This window comes from Maniola jurtina, chromosome 21 (assembly GCF_905333055.1).
Source record: "Maniola jurtina chromosome 21, ilManJurt1.1, whole genome shotgun sequence".
Lineage (NCBI taxonomy): Eukaryota > Metazoa > Arthropoda > Insecta > Lepidoptera > Nymphalidae > Maniola > Maniola jurtina.
Window position 1 is genome coordinate 6,170,339 of NC_060049.1, and position 19,413 is coordinate 6,189,751.

General features: G+C 35.7%; 3 protein-coding genes across 5 annotated transcripts; 2 read left to right on the forward strand and 1 right to left on the reverse strand.

The window, feature by feature from the left end:
* Positions 1 to 546: 546 nt before the first annotated feature.
* LOC123876545 (GDP-D-glucose phosphorylase 1) lies at positions 547 to 16,890 on the forward strand. The gene is made up of 10 exons (XM_045922851.1): positions 547 to 1,069; positions 3,493 to 3,576; positions 3,991 to 4,286; positions 12,151 to 12,239; positions 12,270 to 12,481; positions 12,899 to 13,037; positions 13,227 to 13,374; positions 14,041 to 14,143; positions 14,765 to 15,071; positions 16,654 to 16,890. The coding sequence occupies exons 1-10, from the start codon at positions 800 to 802 to the stop codon at positions 16,761 to 16,763; spliced, it is 1,758 nt and encodes a 585-aa protein (XP_045778807.1). The 5' UTR covers positions 547 to 799; the 3' UTR covers positions 16,764 to 16,890.
* On the reverse strand, positions 4,287 to 7,578 carry LOC123876235. Of its 3 annotated transcripts, XM_045922423.1 has the most exons (6): positions 7,490 to 7,578; positions 7,188 to 7,374; positions 6,795 to 6,959; positions 6,120 to 6,449; positions 5,419 to 5,492; positions 4,289 to 4,931 (listed from the first exon to the last, which is right to left on the reverse strand). In XM_045922423.1, exons 1-6 carry the CDS (start codon positions 7,507 to 7,509, stop codon positions 4,910 to 4,912), a joined length of 798 nt encoding a protein of 265 aa, XP_045778379.1. In that variant the 5' UTR covers positions 7,510 to 7,578; the 3' UTR covers positions 4,289 to 4,909. The 3 variants fall into 3 exon arrangements, with proteins under 3 accessions (XP_045778381.1, XP_045778378.1, XP_045778379.1); XM_045922425.1 differs by lacking the exon at positions 6,120 to 6,449 and having other exon boundaries at positions 4,287 to 4,931; XM_045922422.1 differs by having other exon boundaries at positions 4,287 to 5,492.
* A 210-nt stretch (positions 16,891 to 17,100) lies between the features above and the next one.
* LOC123876232 (lipase 3-like) lies at positions 17,101 to 19,036 on the forward strand. Its single transcript, XM_045922418.1, has one exon. It carries the CDS (start codon positions 17,421 to 17,423, stop codon positions 18,948 to 18,950), a length of 1,530 nt encoding a protein of 509 aa, XP_045778374.1. The 5' UTR covers positions 17,101 to 17,420; the 3' UTR covers positions 18,951 to 19,036.
* Positions 19,037 to 19,413: the final 377 nt, after the last annotated feature.

The following is a 19,413-nucleotide window of genomic DNA, read 5'->3' on the forward strand; positions in this document are numbered from 1 at the left end:
CCAATCCTGCCTACCCTTTTTTCTGGTACCTTATTTATTCAGTTTGCAGGCTAATGAGGTGAAATTCGATGTGCCTAATTAGCTTGAACTTGCGTGTTGTATCAAATTTTCTCTTTTTGTAATGAGTTTTTCATTTGTTTTGTACGAGGTTTCGCACGAGTTCCCTTGCAGTCTCGGGGCAATTTCATTTATTATACCTACTGCTTTTAAGGCAAAGATTTAGTAATAGGAAATAAGCTGCGTTGGTCGTGTTTTTAAAAGGAAAAGTAGATAGAAGCCATAAGTATTATTTAGTCTATAGTTGTAAGTACTAATGCTGCATTATTTTTGTTTCTAAAATGCATCGATGGATACTGGCCCGAAATCTGGTTCAAATTGAGGGAACTGGCGCCAAAACGCGATGCAGGAAAAAGTAAATGGTTAAAATTATACAACGCCATCTATCGCATTATTACTGTACTACTAGCGACATCTTTTGTTGACAGGACAATTAGTGACACAGGGCAGTAGCCCATCCACATCTGACATTCACTTTGACATTGACGGTGCATTTTTTTTGTAAATATAAATGTAAATAAAAGGTTCAGTTCACAAAATATTGTCTTTTTAGTAAAAACACAATATTAGCTCTTGTTTAAATGGCTTATGCATTACTTACTGCTGGATAATCTTAAGTGCTAAACGCAGTACCCAGACTCAAAAAATTATTGGTTATGAGAACACTTTAGTAGTACAGAAAACCTGTGCTGAAATCCTGTGCTATCCCATTTCTAAGCCTTTGCTCTAATTAAAAATAAAAATGATATCAGATTTCGCAAAGGAAAAGGTTTTTTGGACGCAAAGGATGAACTTGCGTTTAGTAAAGTTCATAGAAAAGAGGCCGAATATATGGAATCCGAAACATCCGAAGTACACGTCGGTGGCGTATCGAGATCGGGCTTACAACGAGTTTGCGGCTAAATACGGCAACGACTTTACAGGCCAGGCTGTCAAGGAACGGTGGACCAATATACGGTCCACTTTTGCTAATCATTTACGGAAAATCAAGACTAGCCAAGCCAATGGTGAGGTCAGTATCGAAGTTCTATTTTGTTTTAGTTTTTAACCCCCGACCCAAAAAGAGGGGTGTTATAAGTTTGACGTGTGTATCTGTCTGTGGCACCGTACCTCCTTGACTAATGTTGACTTGAAAGTTATCAGCTCTTTTCTAGTTACTGTAACCTTTACTTGTCGGGGGTGTTATAAATTTTTAATTTACACTTTTAATTGAAGTTTTGAAATGAGCAAGCGCAGAGTTTTACTAGCACTTTCCTGATTGAAATTAGAGTACAGTACCCAGCAAAAAATATTGTACATCAGGGGGCACGGCAGTGCCCCCGCCAAGACGAGCCAAACGGCGGCCGGGGCGCTACGTACCTTTTTCTCGAAGTGTTTCGCCGTATTTTCGACCCGTCATAACTTCGGTCTGGATGACGCTAGAAAGCTGAAATTTTCAGTATAAGGTGTCCTCAGCAAATTTACCAAATATTCTAAATATCAAATATCTAGCTTTTATGGTTACAGATTTATTGATACCTAAAATACGCCGATTTCGTCCCTCACTGATGATCATCAAAACCTCTACTCAAAACCTCTAAGGTACTTCCCGAAGTCCTAGAAGACTGAAATTTGGTATGTAGACTAGAAATTGACTACAAACTACAGGAAAATTAAGAAATTGGAAATGCCCCCCCTCTACGCCTCTTACGGGTGAAGCAAATCTGTAAAATCTGTTGCTAGAAAGCTGATATTTTCAGGATAAGATGTCCTGGGCAGATTTATTAAACGCATTGAGTATCAATTGTCTAGCTTTTATAGTTTCAGATTTATTGACAGTCAAAACTTCTAGTCTGTAATTCTAGGGTACTTCCCGAAGTCCTAGAAGACTGAAATTTGGTGTGTACACTAGAAATTGCATACAAACTACAGGAAAATTAAGAAATTTAAAAATTTCCCCCTCCACTCCCACGTATGGGGGAAGCAAATTATTTGTAAAGTCTATCGCTAGAATGCTGATATTTTCAGGATAATATGTCCTTGACAGACTTATCAAACGTGCCAAGTATCAATTGTCTACCTGTTATGGTTTCAGATTTATTGCCATTCAAAACCCCTCTAGTCAAAAGTTCTAAAATACTTCCCTAAGTCCTAGAAGACTGAAATTTGGTATGTAGGCTAGGGATTTCATTAAAACAACAGGAAAATAAACTTTTCCCAGTCTGTACATTTAAAAAATGTGTTTCCTGAAGTCCTAAAAGACTGAAATTTGATATATCTGCTTTAAAATTGAGTTGCAAGATTCCACCCAAACAAACATAGTTACATACATTGCAAGAATAAAAGCTTTTAAAAAAAGAGGTAACGATAGAGAGCGGGCCATGAAAATGATGTAGGTACCTACAAAAAATAGATCCAAAAAAAAAATCTAGGGCACCTGCCAAAAAGAAATGAAATCCCACCAAAAACATTTCATGTAAAATGTTGCCAAGACTCACAAGTTCATAATGCTTTCACTGTTAAAAAGTGATGAGATCTCTAGTAGAGCCAAGCCCCTAGCTGAGCTTAGAATTGCGCTGCCCATGGGACCTATCCCAAGTCCAAAGTATATAGCTCTTAAATGCTCTTGAGTATATCACATTTATAACAATAAAGAACAAATAACTCTACTTACAAGCTCTGATTTTACAAACCCTAAATCTTGATTAAAAAAGTACGGCTTGGCCGTTTAATGTTCGTGAAAGCATTACATGGCATAACATATTATATTAAGGTCATAAGGAATAGTTTGTTCGACAATTACTAATTTTTATTATACTTCATGATTGTCGCACAAGCTATTCCGGGCTTAAATGTCATATCAGATAAAAGTACCACGAACATTAAACGGCCAAGCCGTCCTTTTTTAACCAAGATTTAGGGTTTGTAAAATCAGAGCTTGTAAGTAGAGTTATTTGTTCTTTATTGTTATAAATGTGATATACTCAAGAGCATTTAAGAGCTATATACTTTGGACTTGGGATAGGTCCCATGGGCAGCGCAATTCTAAGCTCAGCTAGGGGCTTGGCTCTACTAGAGATCTCATCACTTTTTAACAGTGAAAGCATTATGAACTTGTGAGTCTTGGCAACATTTTACATGAAATGTTTTTGGTGGGATCAACTTTACGAAAGAGATAGTGGTTTCATAAAGTGTTGTCTCTGTCGTTGTGACCAACAAAATGTCACATAGGTGCACACACAGCTAAACTCTAAACAGAGACAACACTCTACTAAACTGAAATCTCTTTCTAAAGGTAGATGTACACTATTTCCTGCCGGCTATTGTTTACCCTTAAAGTGACAGTAAATATTATTCATATTCATCCCAGTAACAGTGCCTAGTGTTACTATAGTAATTTAAATGTTCTTCCAACCCTTTTTGATATAATTAATTTACAATGGTATATTTTTTTAGGAATACCAAGTCAGTTGGCACTTATGGAATTCATGTCAGTTTCTAAGGAAAGTAAGCAGAGGACAGAAGAATGCTGAAGATGATGTATGTTCACATTATTAAGTTATTAATGCTCCATTATTTTGACTAAAAAATCTTGTATCTCAAGCAAAATTCATTCACCTTGCCTCTCTTGGGGTAAGGTGCAGTTAGAGGAAAAGGATGGCACACACAGATAACGTTATTTCCTTCATCTGTGGAAACAGCACTATTTTAGGCTATACCCATCAACAAGGTCGCTTCCATAAACAGGACTCTTAACTTTGAATTCACTACATATTACTCTTCTCAGACTTGGGCGCGTTTGGAACCCTCGTAGCTTTAGTTTTAAGTTACGTAATTAATTATTTATTATCACCACTATATTGTACAAATTTAACAATTTCGACCATCAAAAGGAGTACAATTGTACCTACTTTGAATAAATGATTTTGACTTTGACTTTACTCTTATTTTTAGGAAATCCTTCCAGCCGAGGAAATGGACTGCCCTGTGGATAAACCTCTTACCAGTAAAAACTCAATGTGCAAAAGCATAGCTGAAAACTTGTTCGAAATATTCAATGAAGCCAAAAACGGTGCTATACCAGTAGATAATACTAAATATATAAAAGTTGGACGGCTAGTAACAAAGAAGCTAAATCACATGAACTCTTTTGAAGCTGCAAAAGTGTCACAAAAAATTATGGAAATATTATTACTTTATGATCAAGACAATCCTATGAATCCAAATAATTATAAGACTGAGAGTATATGAATAAATAATTGTATAATAATTGAATAAGTAATTAATAATTTAAGTAACTGAAAAAACTAAGTTAAACACTTGTTTAATATATTTCGGTGTGGCAATGGGGATGATGCCTAGTTCAAAAATAAATTATTTCTTAGTAATTATTAAATATTATTCTTCCAAAAATTCGTAAAATCTACATTTGATGCAAGTTTTATGTATGCAAAACATTTTAAATTATCGATTTAACTAAAAAAGTAAGTCAAATTACGTTAAATGTGTATGACGTCACATCTGTGTATTTCATACAAAAGCTCCCTTACTAGGCGAGCATTTTGACGTTTAGTAAAAAGTTGCTGATTTGACTATTAGGCATCATCCCTATTGCCGGAATTGATTTCATTTAGCAGTAAAACTATAAATTAAAACCAAGAATAGGAATGAGATGAGAGTAGTTTATTATTAAAAAACTATTTTCACTGTACAATAAATACTATAATTACTAACTAAATATTACTTATTTGAATAAATCTTATAATTACGATTTCCTTATCTCTACTAATTATTGTAATAATATCAAGCATAATTTTACACCATTCAATTCAAATTCATTTATTCATATTTAAATTAGTCGGTAACTATTTAATTAAAATCTTCTATGTTCGAATCTGAAACAAAAAAAATAAATAAGAATAAGATGATTCCGTTTTTACAGAAACAGTAATATCATTTGGATCCAGCAGAACCAGTATACATTTCCGGTAAAAAGTTTGCTAACTGCGCAATAGGCGACATCCGAGTCTTTTAACGTGAAACTGATACTGCTGTTTGAAAGAGATTTTAACTTAAGAATGCTTACACGGGCCATTGAAATTCCGCAATTCCAGACAATAATTTAGGGCCAATTTTTCTATCGTCAAATAACAAAAAAATTGCTCATGTAAGCGCCCCATTAGAAGAGCACTGCAATGTTAAGTATATTTGTGTAATTTTCAAACTTTTAAGACTTCTTTATACTTAATCATTGTTCTGCTTATTTTCATAAGATTAATTTTTTTATAGTAAATACCTGGCAGTGCAAGTTTGACTTTCATGATTCCAAAGAATTTCTTAAAGTATACTTGAACAAAGAATATAATATTTTGAGATTGATACCTCAATTTGTTTCTTTCTATTGTATTCCTCAGCCTCAGATTTGAGTTTTGTTGGTCCAATAAATCGCATAGCCTCTGAAAATTTAAAGTTTTCTCATAAATGATTGTCAAGTTCAATAATGGAAATACCAAATTACTTTCTCCATCCTTAATAGATAGTTATGTTTTATTAGACTCAATGAAATAAAGGGTCAAAATTAAAATTGAGCCTCTAGGCTTAAGGAAAGATTTGGTAAAAATAGTACTGATTTGATGTTTTAATCTTTTTTTTGATTAAATCATTAAATTAATAATAATTAATTATAAATAATTTATGATAAGGAGCAGTACTTTTCAATTTAATTAAGAGATTTGATATGACAGATTTGCACAAGCCTTTCAATAGCTTATTACCAGCTCAGACTAACGTAACTTGTTCACATTATTACACAAGATATATGTAATACTTGTGTGGTGCGAGCCACTGGCCTCTTTATCCCCTTTTGATCTCATAAGAGAGAGAGAGAGAGTTTGAGTTAAGAGTTTATGAAATAGAAAGAGAGGTGTTTGTTAAACGTTAGGCAGTAATTCACAGTGCTGTGCAAGCTGAATTGCGCTTTATTATTTGCGTAATTAGAGTCACTATTTATTTAAACATCTTTGCAGAGTGAGCCTTCTAAACCTGTATGGTCCTATTAAAATATATTCTGTGATAATACTTACTTGAAGCAATGCATTTTGTTGGATTTGTAAACTATTGGTTCTTGAAATTGCATCTGGTGATATGTTCTGGTGGCAGCATTGGGAGGAGTTATGAGATGCAGGTATTGAAGAGAAATTTTCATGTGCACAACTAGAAGGAGGGTTTGAAATTTTATGTACAGAAGGAAGATTAGTTTGTGTAGAAGTAGAAGAGGTGGGGGCGAAAGATTCTGGATTGGTCAGAATTACTTGCATCGGAGAAGGACAGGGGTTGTCTAGGTTTACGTCAATCGTAGGTAGTTCTATTTCGACAGGTGACATTGAAGGCTCTTCTTTTATTGAAGCACCACCCTGGATTGTAAGAAAAGTCCACAGTTATAATACATAGATTATTATCTAAATATATTTAAGGAAAAGATGGCTGACGGATTGATCTATTATTGTGAAAATTGTTTTCTGGATTTTTCCCTTTACTTGCGCTATACAACATTGCTACCTACCGAATTTCATGGTTCAAGGTTAATGGAAATTACCCTATAGGTTTTGATTCCCTTGATGGGTCTTTACAGACATGACTCACAGACAGGCAATGAAGTGATCCTATAAGGGTTCCTTTTTGTCTGTGGAGATACAGAACCCTAAAAAACTAAAGCTACCAATCTGTACTAGACATTCAATATTAAGAACTTTACTTACCTCCCCAATAGACTCAAGAGGGTCTGCATTCACTGTAGAAGACTCAAGTATTTTATCCAAATCATTATTAATAATATCACATATTTTCTTCTCCACATGATCCTTATTGTTACTAACAATATTTCTTTTTTGCTTTTTATGTTTTCTTTTTAGGTCCCTCCATGTCTGTGAAATAAAGATTTCATTACTGCTTGTAAGTCGTAGATCATGAGGTCTTGGATTCTAACTCTGTCATCTTGGGCCATAAAGGTTATTAAGTATTTTTGTCAATAAATTCTCTGTAGCAACATGGAGTTGGAAACTTGGCAGTGTTAGACCTTCGTGTCACAGAGAGCACATTTAAAGCTGCAGATTCTGTACCTGCATTCATAGTATATATACTAATATACTTGCCTGTTTCCATTTTTCCACCGATTTGTCAGGCCCATGTTTACGTAGAAGAGCCCTAAGAGCACACCATTCCCTGGCTCTTTTATTAGCCTCCACTTGGCCTATGAATGATTTTGTGGTGTTTATCGCTATGGTTTTGTTATTTGCCATATATTTCTGTAGCAATTGGATCTGCATTTGTGTGCACCTCCTGCAGTTGAAAAATAATATTACAATAATTTAAACAAAACAAAGCACTAACCTACGCAAAGTTTTAAAATAATAGTGGTTATGTAGTTATTTCTTTCTAATCTCCAAGAACTCACGTATTTTTTTTGTGCTCCATCTTAAATTATCTTAAATTCAAAGATTTTAATGATCCCCTTGTTTTTGTTTGTTTTTTTTTTTTTTTTAATTTAATCAAAGAATAAAGAATCCTACTCTATGGTCGCAGCGATGCCCACAGAGTCCAATAATATAGGGGCCTCCGGCCTTGCAAGTGCCGGCATTGAACTTAATGGCAGACCCACATGCTTGCGACAAACAGCAAACGACAGGCACTGGCAAGTGTGTGGACGGGTGTTTGGGTATACTTGCAAGCATCGCAAACTCTTGTAAGCATTGGCAAACACCACAGAGTACTTTTATAAATAGATCTAAGCTAATGAAAAGCGCTCCCAGGCGTTGGCAAGCATATATGCAACACACACACGCTTGCCGACGCCTGCCTTAGGTACGTTGGCTTACCGTAAGTGTTGTGACTGTTGGGATATTTTGAATTTATAGGAAAAATATCAGTAAAAAGAAAAGCTTGGACGTCCTGTTTGAGATATATATTTGAAGTGAGTTAAAAAGTCATCGAACGTAAAACAAAAGGATTTTAGAAAAATAATAAGAATAAGAATATATTTAAATATAAACAATTTAGTTTACAGCCAGTTCCAACATCCCCCTTTAAACTAAATTGTCTTACAAAAAAAAAACTTAACATAACATATTAACACACAGGAACAAAAAAAATAAAAAACTAACTAAGACCTAAACTACCTATAATTCTACTAGTTGCGATAGGCCCAAGTGGTTTGGTAAGAATATCTGCGGGTGTATCACAACTTTTCATATAGTCTAAAATAGTTGTATTATTACTAACTTTTTCTCGTATAAAATGAAAACGAGTGTCAATATGCTTCGTCCTGCTATGGTGCACAGGATTGTGAGCTAAGTTTAGTGCACTCTGACTATCTGACAATATCTTAATTGTAGATATCTTACCGGTAATATCCTCTATAAATTTACGTAAATAACAGGCTTCTTTAGTTGCTGCAGTAAGAGCCATGTACTCAGCTTCAGTGGATGACAGAGCAACAGTTGGTTGTTTCTTTGATTCCCAAGACACTGGTCCACCAGCTAATTTAAAGACATAGCCCGTGTAAGACTTTCTGTCAATTGGACAATTTGCCCAATCAACATCTGCATACCCTGTTAACGGCTTTCCAGTTTTCCTATATATTAAGGAATACTCTAGTGTACCCTTCAAATATTGAAGAATCCTTTTTGCTGCTTTCCAATGTTCCGTTGAAAAACACGTATTGAATTGGCTTAAGTAGCTCGTTGCAAATGCTATATCAGGACGTGTATTGACTGCCACGAACATAAGGCATCCTATTAGATTTCTGTAAGGCAGCAGCAATAACTCACCACTAACGTTTCGTTCTAATTTGTTGTGAGCTAAAGGAGTACTAGCCGACTTGCATTCACTCATATTAAATTTGTCCAATATGGACAATATATAATTAGATTGACTAACTTTTATGTAATTTTGATTCCTTTCTATTTGTAATCCTAAATATGACTTCAAATTGCCAAGATCTTTCAAACTAAAATATCTTGACAAGTCATTTTTAACAATGTCAAACGTCACGTCAGAATTATAAAAGACAATTATGTCATCCACGTAGACACCCAAAATAACAAATTCATCACCAAAAAGTTTCGTAAATACACAAGGCTCCGAAGAAGTTCCTACAAAACCTATTTTTGAAAGGACTTCATTCAATTTTTTGTTCCAAGCACGAGGTGCCTGTTTGAGACCATATAGAGATTTTCAAAGCCGGCAAACCCTGTCTTCTTGGCCTTTCACACAAAAACCAAGAGGTTGTTCCATAAATACTTCTTCTTCCAAATCTCCATAAAGAAATGCTGTATCAACATCCAAATGTCTCATTTTAAGATTTTCTTCTGCTGCCAATGCAAACAAAGTACGCAGGGAAGAATGACGAATCACAGGCGCAAACGTCTCATGATAATCTATATCTCTTGTTTGATTAAAACCTTTGACCACTAGCCTTGCCTTATACTTGGTTATATTGCCATAAGCATCCTTCTAATGCTTATAAACCCATTTGCAGGGAATAACTTTTTTATTTGGTCTGTCTACTAACTCCCAGGTATTTAACTTCATTAGTGAATTGTATTCATCAGTCATTGCTAAATCCCATTTTTTACCATCTTCTGAATGTACAGTTTCAGAATAGTTTGTTGGTTCACCTGAATCAACATCAGTAGAGACGTGATAAGTTAAAAAATCAGGTGGCTTTCTATTTCTAGATGGGTATCTGGGTTCATTACTTACTTGCGTTTGTTCAATACAAAGAGACTCTTTATCCATGTTCACAGGAACAGATGATTCTCCTTCTGGACTACAACAATCAACACAATCATAAAATTGATCATCATCAGGTTCAGTATGTTCTTCGAATAGTAATACTGACTCCGTATTTTGAACTATAGGTTTTGATGCATTTTCCTTTAAATTTGTAAAACAATTCTCAAAAGTATTAGGATCTTCCGAGTAGCCAACGAAAATTGCTTCCTCTGCTTTTAAATCTAGTTTCCTTCTATTACATGAAGGTATATGTACTAGAGCTCGACATCCAAATACTCTTAAGTGACTTAGATCACTTTGTCGACCACTCCACTTATCATAAGGTATTTTGCCACTCAAAGCTCGATGAGGGGACCTATTTTTCAAATTAACAGCAACTTGGAAAGCATCTTGCCAGTATGCATTAGAGAGTGAGCTTTCGGCCAACATTGATCTTGCCTTTTCCGTTATTGTACGGTTCGTTCGTTCTGCAACTCCGTTTTGCTGCGGACTATAAGGTGTTGTTACTTGGTGCTCAATACCATTTGAAGAAAGATAATCAGAAAACTCTTTATTTACATATTCTTTTCCTCCATCGGTTCTAAGAGCCTTTATTTGAAAACCTAATTGTTTCTCAACTAGAGCTCGAAATAATAAAAATTTATTCTTTACCTCAGTTTTAGAAGATAAAAAATAAGCAAAAATCTTGCGAGTATAATCATCTATGAAAGTTAAAACATAAACGTTTCCTTGAAAAGAGGTCCGTGGACATTGGTCCGCATAAATCACTATGGATTAGTTCTAAAGGTGATGACGCCCTATTATACGCTACATTTTTAAACGGTTTTCTGGCTTGTTTGCCTTTTACGCAAGCGATGCAACTATTTTTATCAACCTTAGTAAAATCTACTCCTACCTGATGATTCTTCAATTGATTCATGCCTATGCGACATAAGTGTCCTAACCGTTAATGCCAGAGCTGATACTTGCTCAGACAGTCAGGGTGCACCTCGTACGCAATATTTTCACTATTCATCTTAGGTGGAATATTAACAGTACCATCAACTATGTACAGTCCACCACAGGGCGAAGCATGAAGAACAGAATCACCTGAAACACAAAAAGTATCATTTTTATAAAAACTACATCCGCTTTTGTCGAAAACACATACAAAACCTTTATTAATAACTTTCTGTACTGATAGTAAATTAGCCTTTAAATCTGGTACTAGGGCAACATCACTTATTGTTTTTAATACATCACCAGGTGTCTTTAATAGAAATATTTCCTACTAGCCGATGCCCGCGACTTCGCCCGCGTGGATTCAGGTTTTTTGAAATCCCGTGGGAACTCTTTGATTTTCCGGGATAAAAAGTAGCCTATGTGCTAATCCAGGATATTATCTATCTCCATTCCAAATTTCAGCCAAATCCGTCCAGTAGTTTTTGCGTGAAGGAGTAACAAACATACACACACACACACACACACACACACACACATACAAACTTTCGCCTTTATAATATTAGTGTGATTCCACAGCATTTAACGCTTTCACCATTTGCAACAGTTATATTTCCAGTATTCATTGACCTAATGTCCCGGAACCAATCTTTTCTGAAAGTCATATGTTTTGTAGCCCCAGAATCTACGTACCAAACATCCTTATTTGAAAAATTAGCAGTAAGTGCTGTGATCGAATCCGTGACTTCATTTGGTTTGGATTTCATTCCTTTGGCCTTAATTGGTGCAGCGGTCGTATCTCCTTCTGGATACCCATCTATAGGAAACCAAAGGTCCTCATGCAGTAAATAATTCCGCATTTTAAATTTCCAAGTTGGATATCCTTCTCTATTTTTAAGACTAAAAGGAGGAACTGACGACGAATGTAACATCTTGTTACCACTTATATCTCCGCTTGCTTGCGACCATGGAAAGAAAAATATCTAAATATGATTTTCCTTGTTCGTAACAAATATAGCAACACTGGACAATTAACACCACTTTTCCACTTATGATTTTTCCCAAGAGCCCTTCGTGCTGATAACGTGTTATGGTTGGGATATTTTGAATTTATAGGAAAAATATCAGTAAAAAGAAAAGCTTGGACGTCCTGTTTGAGATATATATTTGAAGTGAGTTAAAAAGTCATCGAACGTAAAACAAAAGGATTTTAGAAAAAGAATAAGAATATATTTAAATATAAACAATTTAGTTCACAGCCAGTTCCAACAGTGACCGTATGGTGTTTGCCGCAAGTGTCTGGCGGCGACACGGTGCCAGATGCTTGTGGCAAACAACAAACAGCTAGCACCAGCAAACACCACAGAGTACTTTTTGTACTAGGAGTACCTATAAGTATTTTGTGTGTAAACTTCAAGACTCATTAGTCATTTTCGATGTTTTCATGTTTGCCACCTTTTCACTCGTAAGAAATAGACTGTATATAGTGATCTGTGTAAGAAATCAGTCAACCAAGAAATGTTATTGTTATTTTGTTATGGATTTGAAATTAATTGCCCTTTCAAAAACGGAACAAATAATGAAAATCAATGGCCCCGAATTTACCGAGCTCATTAAAACAAAGTGGGACGATATGCATTCAAACACAAGTGTTTTTCGCTACAAAATTGATAACATAGTAGAAAGAATAACTGATAAGAAATATTTATTGCAAGTGAGAACATATTTTATTACATATCTACCTATTTTCCTCTCTGTTTCATACTCGCTATTGTTAAGGGACATTAATGATGACAATGGACTGAGGGTTTCTTTGGATAATAATGCAATTGGCCCAGATCCTTGTGCATACGTTTCAATGAAGTGGGAGATTTTAAGAACCTGTATAAAGTAGTCAAGATTCGTTCTTTCTTGGTGGTCTATAACAATAATAATCTAAAGCTTGATAAAGCTATCTGTATACGAAATAACCTATAATTTGCCTGCAATTTACTCCATGTGGAATTCAGTTTTTTTTTTAAATCCAAGCAGTTTTAAAAAAGCTAGCAGACAGATAAGACCGATACACTATCACTATTTTATCATATGACTACCATAGATGAGTTGGCTATAAACCTGTTGACTATTTCAGTTAAACCCTAACAGAATAACTAAAAGGAGGACACCTGAGCAAATTGTTAATATTTGCCAACAATTTGATAAAAATAAGTTCAATTTCACAAGAATTTCAAATGAGGAAATCTTATTTAAGTTCAAAACAGATAATGATGGTAATATAATGCTAATTACTATAATAATATTATAATAATATACATTCACTTTACTTATATTTACCTTCCTTTTGGCTTTGCTGCAGTCGGTTAAAAAGAAACTTATTAGAATGCACTGTTGTGCTGTAAAAAAACACTTATTTAATTTTATTTTTAATTGAGACCTTATATATTTTTATTTATTTGCAGGTGATAACCACATATTTGTAGTAAATGTAAGTCCAATATCACGGTACCATACACTCTTATGTCCATCAGTAGACAAATGCTTACCGCAAGTGGTAACAAAGCATAGTTTAAAGTTGGTCATAGATTTGTTGTTACTAGCCCAGGATCGGTGAGTATGAAAGTAAGTTTCTTTGTTTATTTTAGCATTTTCTTGGTAAATGCATCCCATCTTGGCACAGATGCACTTCAGAGTTGGTATATCTCCAAGGAAGACAACCAGATCTAATTATTAGTGCTGGTATTGCTATTTTTAAGGTTCAGTACTCAAAAGCAAAAACGGAACCCTTATAGGATCGCTTTGCTGTCTGTTAGTCTGTCTGTCTGTCTGGGCAGGTAGGTAGGTCTTATAGCACAATTATTAAAGGAATAAATCCGAAAACCGTGAATTTGTGGCTACATCATTAAAAATAAAATTAAAACGTGTTTAAATTTTCAAAGTAAGATAACTATACCAAGTGGGGTATCATATGTAAGGGCTTTACGTGTACGTTCTAAAACATATTATTTTTATTTACTCTTATGCATAATTGTTTTTGATTTATCATGCAAAATGTCGGAAAATATTCCCGTGTTGGAACCCTCGGTGCGCGAGTCTGACTTGCACTTGGACGGTTTTTTAGAATAAATTAGGATGGATAGGATTAAATAGTAGCATTAGGAAATTAATAATACCATTATTTAGTAAGTATTGTACATTGTATGAGTAGTATAAGATCAGAGAATATAAAGGCTATTTTTTTATTTATTTATTTTAACCATAGTTATTATTTTACAGTGATTTAAGGATAGCCTTCAACAGTCTCTGTGCTTTGGCATCAGTGAATCATTTGCATTATCACTTATTTATAGAAAAGAACACTCTACCAATAGAGACAGTGGTAAGATTTTATTTTATCTTTAGTCTAGTCTAATACAAGCTGTTTAATTTGGTTGTCTTCCCGCGACAAAACGATTTGCCTTCAGTGGTACTATCGAAACAACATAAAATTAAAAGGAGAAGAAACTAACTGACTGACATATCAAAGTTCACCTCGAACTCCTGGTTTTAGAACTGAACAAAAATTCTTCTCGTTATGAGAGGTAACTGATGTTCTGTAGTGAGCTGACAAAGGGTTGATCATGATGATGATGATCGAAGCATATTCTCAGTTATTTATTTCTTTATTAGGCCATTGAGAAAATGTTGGAGTTATCGGTTGTTAGGGTTTTGTTCCCGAAGGGTGCCAATAACTATACCTATCACTAAGCCTCCAATGTCCGTCCGTTCGTCCGTCTGTCTGTCAGTGTGCTGTATTACGTGAACCCTAATCGATAGAGAGTTGTTTTCCCAGAATATGTATTTCTATTGCCGCCATAACAACATAATAAAATTTTCAAAATGGCCACCATGAAAATTAAAAAAAATTGAAGATGTTATTTCTTGTATGATGGTACGGAACTGTTCATGGGCGAGTCCGACTCGCACTTGGCTGATTTTTAATATTTCCTATTTTTTACAGAAATGCAAACACATAAAGGGCCCGTTGTATTGCTTCGAGAACTACCCTGCACCAGCATTCTGCTTTGAAATAACGAAAAAATCGCCCAAAATTGATGAAATATTCAAATTAATAGAGTTCTTCTTGGACAAATCAATAGCGCACAACATTTTTGTTACCAGAGGGGATTCTGTTGAAGAGAATTTGGATAAGAATGAGACGTCTTATAGATTTGTGATTTGGCCCAGGAAAAGCAGTGTGAGTGCAAAACAACTTTTGGCTTTCAATGTTGCTGCTTGCGAATTGAGTGGATGGTTTGTTGTACATAGTAAGTGTAGCCATTTTTTTTTTTTTCAATTTACTGTCTAGTGCTTGGCTGCAATCAGACCTGCTAGCAAATGATGATGCAGCCTAAGATGGAGCGCGCTTGCCTAGAATTTTCCTATACTAGCTTATTCACGTTGACGGCCAATGGCGCCGAGGTGACCGCTATGGTATAATTCATGGGGATCCCGGGTTCGATTCCCGGCAGTAATTTGAAATTTTATGGTTTCTAAATCTCTGGGCTGGTGGGAGGCTTCGGCCGTGGCAAAGCCGAGCCGCTAAGCGATTTAGCGTTCCGGTACGATGTCGTGTAGAAACCAAAAGAATATGGGTTTAATAAAAACTGCCATAACTCTCCAGGTTAGCCCGCTTCCATTAAGATGCACTATCACTTACCACCAGGTGAGATTGCAGTCAAGGGCGAACTTATATCTCAATAAACAATAAAAAAGTGACTTAGCCCGCATGGCTTTAGATTTTTAAGGATCCCATTGGAATTTCTCAAAATCCTATTCTTTACTTTCGGAAAACACGTTAAGTCATTAATGACTATTGTTTTTATCACTAACATCTAAATGGGGATGATGTCAAAGGTCAAAAATAAATTATTTCTTAGTTAATTAATAAATAGAGGGTCTTCCAAAATTCGTAAAATCCACATCCACTGCTAACTTTTAGTTTGCTGACTATTTTGAATTATCGATTTGACTAAAAATGTGTATGACGTCATATCTGTGTATTTCATACACGCCCCCATAATAAGCGAGCGTTTTGACGTTTGATAAAAAGTTGCTGATTTGACTAGTAGTCATCATTCGTGTTATCAATTAGTTCCTTTATTAATGAACGAACCACTTTTGGTGAAAAACGAATTATTTAATTACATTAACATTCATAGTTATCTATATTAACTTATTGATTGCTATGTAATAAAAGCCATATTTTGCTATCAGCGCGTAAGCATGAGTCACTCATCAGTCATCACGGAATAATAGATCAAGCCTAGAAAGTGATGATAGCCTAAGTGGTTAAGACGTCCGCCTTCTTTTCGGGAAGTTGGGGGTTCGATCCCGGGCACGCACCTCTTAACTTTTCGGAGTAACGTGCGTTTTTGACCCCCGACCCAAAAAAGGGGTGTTATAAGTTTGACGTGTGTTGTCTGTGGCATCGTAGCTCCTAAAGTAATGAACCGATTTTAATTTAGTTTTTTTTGTTTTGAAAGGTGGCTTGATCGAGAGTGTTCTTAGCTATAATCCAAGAAAATCGGTTCAGCCGTTTGAAAGTTACTGTAACCTTCATTAATTTACCCTTGTAAGCAATTAAATATCACTTGCTTTAACGGTGAAGGAAAATATCGTGAGGAAACTTGCATACCCGAGAGTTCTCTATGATGTTCTCAAAGGTGTGTGTCTGCCAGTCAGTCAGTCCAGCGTGGTAGACTATGGCCCCTTTCTTATTCTGAAAAGAGACCGGTGCTCAGTAGTGAGCCGGCGATAATTTGACCATGATGATGAAAGTATGTTTCCCATCCAGTTACAAACTTAGGATAACACTTATGCATATGCATATTTGAATGTTTGTTTTAGGCAGTGAAGAATTTTACAAGCTTCAAACAGAACAATTAGAAAAGGAACTAAGGAAATGGGGAGTCGAAAATTTTGAAGAACTGTGCGAACAAGTGAAATTATTATATTGATGCTATGCTCTAAAAAACCGGCCAAGTGCGAGTCGGACTCGTACACGCATGGTTCCTTACCATCGTACAAGATATTACCTAACACTTTTATGTAAAACCCTGCAAGTTAATGTGATTTAGTAAATTAATTTTTTCGGGAATACATTTTTTTTGTGATCTGATTTACGGTTTTCGGATTTTTCCCTTTACTTGTGCTATAAGACCTACCTACCTGCCAAATTCCAGGATTCTAGATCAACGGGAAGCACCCTATAGGTTTCACCCTATAGGACAGACATACAGACAACAAAGTGATCCTATAAGGGTTACGCTTTTCCTTTTGAGATACGGAACCCTAAAAACAAAAGTTTAAGATACCAAAGATTCAATTTTAATATTGTTCCAAGATAAATAGGTAGGGACCTACATAATAGGTCATTACATATTATCAAGTTACGTACTACTTAAATTATGTAATGAATCATTGTTTGTTAAGTTATTTTTGCTATTAGATGGCAATAAATAGTTTTTTTGTTTATCTAGTTTAGTTCATGACTCACGTCACCCTTGACCCTCTGCAATGGGATAAAATGTGTGGCCCAATAATAGCTTCAGTCCGTACCTACCCAGTTTAGTTCAGTTGCGCGAACATCGTACGCCGCACGCTCCTGTGTCGACATGAAGCTCTCAATAATTGTGTTTACATTAATTGTTCTCACACACTGCAGCGAAGGCCGGTACGCCGACTGGTTTCCTCAAAACATAGTCAATACTATAACAAACAAAACATCTCAAGTGACTAATTATGTGCGTTCAAAGGGGCGCAGTTTAAAACAATTCTACGTCGAAAATGTAAGAAACAGGATAACTTCTTATCTCGGCTTCAACAATCACTCCGAAATTCTAAGTGATAACCAAGCGAGGATAAAAAGAAAGTTTAAGGACTATGTAGACGAAGCTGAAGCGAAGGATCAAATGGTTTTCGACGTTATCGCTCCAAAAAAACTTGAATATAATTGCAATGATGACGATCCCAGTATACAAATGACGACTCCACAACTGATAGCATTACACGGGTATGTTTCAGAATCACATACTATTGTCACTGAGGACGGATATATTCTTACAGTACACAGGATACCTTATTCACGAAATGCTACAAGCAGAGTGAGTCCTCGAAAAACAGTTCTGTTACACCACGGTCTTCTCGGCAGTTCAGCGGATTGGATCTTAGCGGGACCCGAGAAAGGTCTTGCCTACATTCTGTCTGAGGCAGGCTATGATGTCTGGCTGGCTAACGTCCGTGGGAATACATATTCCAGAGCACACATGTCATTGAACGCCGATACTTTTGCCTTTTGGAATTTTACATTCCATGAAGTCAGCCAACACGACTTGCCCGCGGTGATAGATTATATCATGGATGTGAAAGGATGGGATGTGAAAATAAACTACGTCGGCCACTCAATGGGGACTACGATATTGTTTGCGATGCTCTCCACGAAGACGCATTACAATAAAGTTTTGAGAGCCGGGTTCGCGTTAGCTCCGGTTGCCTTCATGACCGATATCAAGAGTCCGATCCGTTTACTTGCGAAATACAGTGATAATTTGGAATATCTGTTGAAAATTCTCGGCGCCAACGAATTTTTACCTCAAAACTCTGTCCTCCGGTGGCTCTCGAAGCACGCTTGTGAAATAAATCATTATGAGGAAGCGATTTGTGAGAATTCGATGTTCGTTTTGTGTGGCCACGACGCGCAGCAGTTCAATCGGAGTCTTCTGCCGATTATACTGGGCCACGTCCCTGCTGGAGCTTCAACCAAAACATTGGTGCATTATGCACAGGAGATTAAAAACGCTGGGCGATTCCAGCAATTCGATTACGGGCCTGAGGGAAATTTAAGATGGTACGGCACATCAGTACCCCCAGAATATCCTCTGCACAAAATCACGTTACCAATTGCCCTGTTCGGTGCCGAGAATGATTGGCTAGCGAGTGATACCGATGTCACAAACTTGTACGTCCAATTAGCTAATCCAATCGATCATTACATAGTACCGCTAAAGGAGTTTAACCACGTTGATTTTATGTGGGCGATAGATGCACCTAAACTCGTTTATGACAAACTGTTACAACTTTTGGAGGAAGGTGTTAGCAAGTCATATTTTAATAATGATATAAGCCATAATAATTTAGATGACTAGTAGATGTTAAACTATTTTATAAGTTCCTAATTGTATTTTATAAGAACCTTGAAAATGAATTATAGGTAAATACAGCTATTACAGTATTTATGAAGTTTTTGTTGTAGTGTGCACAAAAAAAAAAACTATAAAATAATTAATTCTTATTTACATCTGCTGTGAGTTTACATATTTTTCTTATCTTTTCTTACTTATCAAAAACTGGTTTTGTTACTTAGATACTACGTGCACATTTTACACTTTCCAGTTTCCTACCTATAATCCTATAATATTATAGAAACGTTTAATACGTACGTAAATAAAAAACCGGCCAAGTGCGAGTCAGACTCGCGCACTGAGAGTTTCTTACTCAGGTATTTTTTCAACCATTTTGCACGATGAATCAAAAACTATTATGCATAAAAATAAATAAAAAACTGTTTTAGAATGTACAGGTAAAGCTCTTTCATATTATGATACCCCA

Bases quoted from the DNA above. Each gene is read 5' to 3' on its own strand.
- LOC123876232 (XM_045922418.1), top strand. From the start codon at position 17,421: ATGAAGCTCTCAATAATTGTGTTTACATTAATTGTTCTCACACACTGC.
- LOC123876235 (XM_045922422.1), bottom strand. From the start codon at position 7,509: ATGGAGCACAAAAAAAATAC. The intron at 7,375-7,489 runs GTGAGTTCTTGG...TTTCAACTGCAG, and splicing joins ATGGAGCACAAAAAAAATAC to GAGGTGCACACAAATGCAGA. The intron at 5,493-6,119 runs GTAAGTATTATC...TTAAATTTTCAG, and splicing joins AACAAAATGCATTGCTTCAA to AGGCTATGCGATTTATTGGA.
- LOC123876545 (XM_045922851.1), top strand. From the start codon at position 800: ATGATATCAGATTTCGCAAAGGAAAAGGTTTTTTGGACGCAAAGGATG. The intron at 14,144-14,764 runs GTAAGATTTTAT...TATTTTTTACAG, and splicing joins CTCTACCAATAGAGACAGTG to AAATGCAAACACATAAAGGG. The intron at 15,072-16,653 runs GTAAGTGTAGCC...TGTTTGTTTTAG, and splicing joins TGGATGGTTTGTTGTACATA to GCAGTGAAGAATTTTACAAG.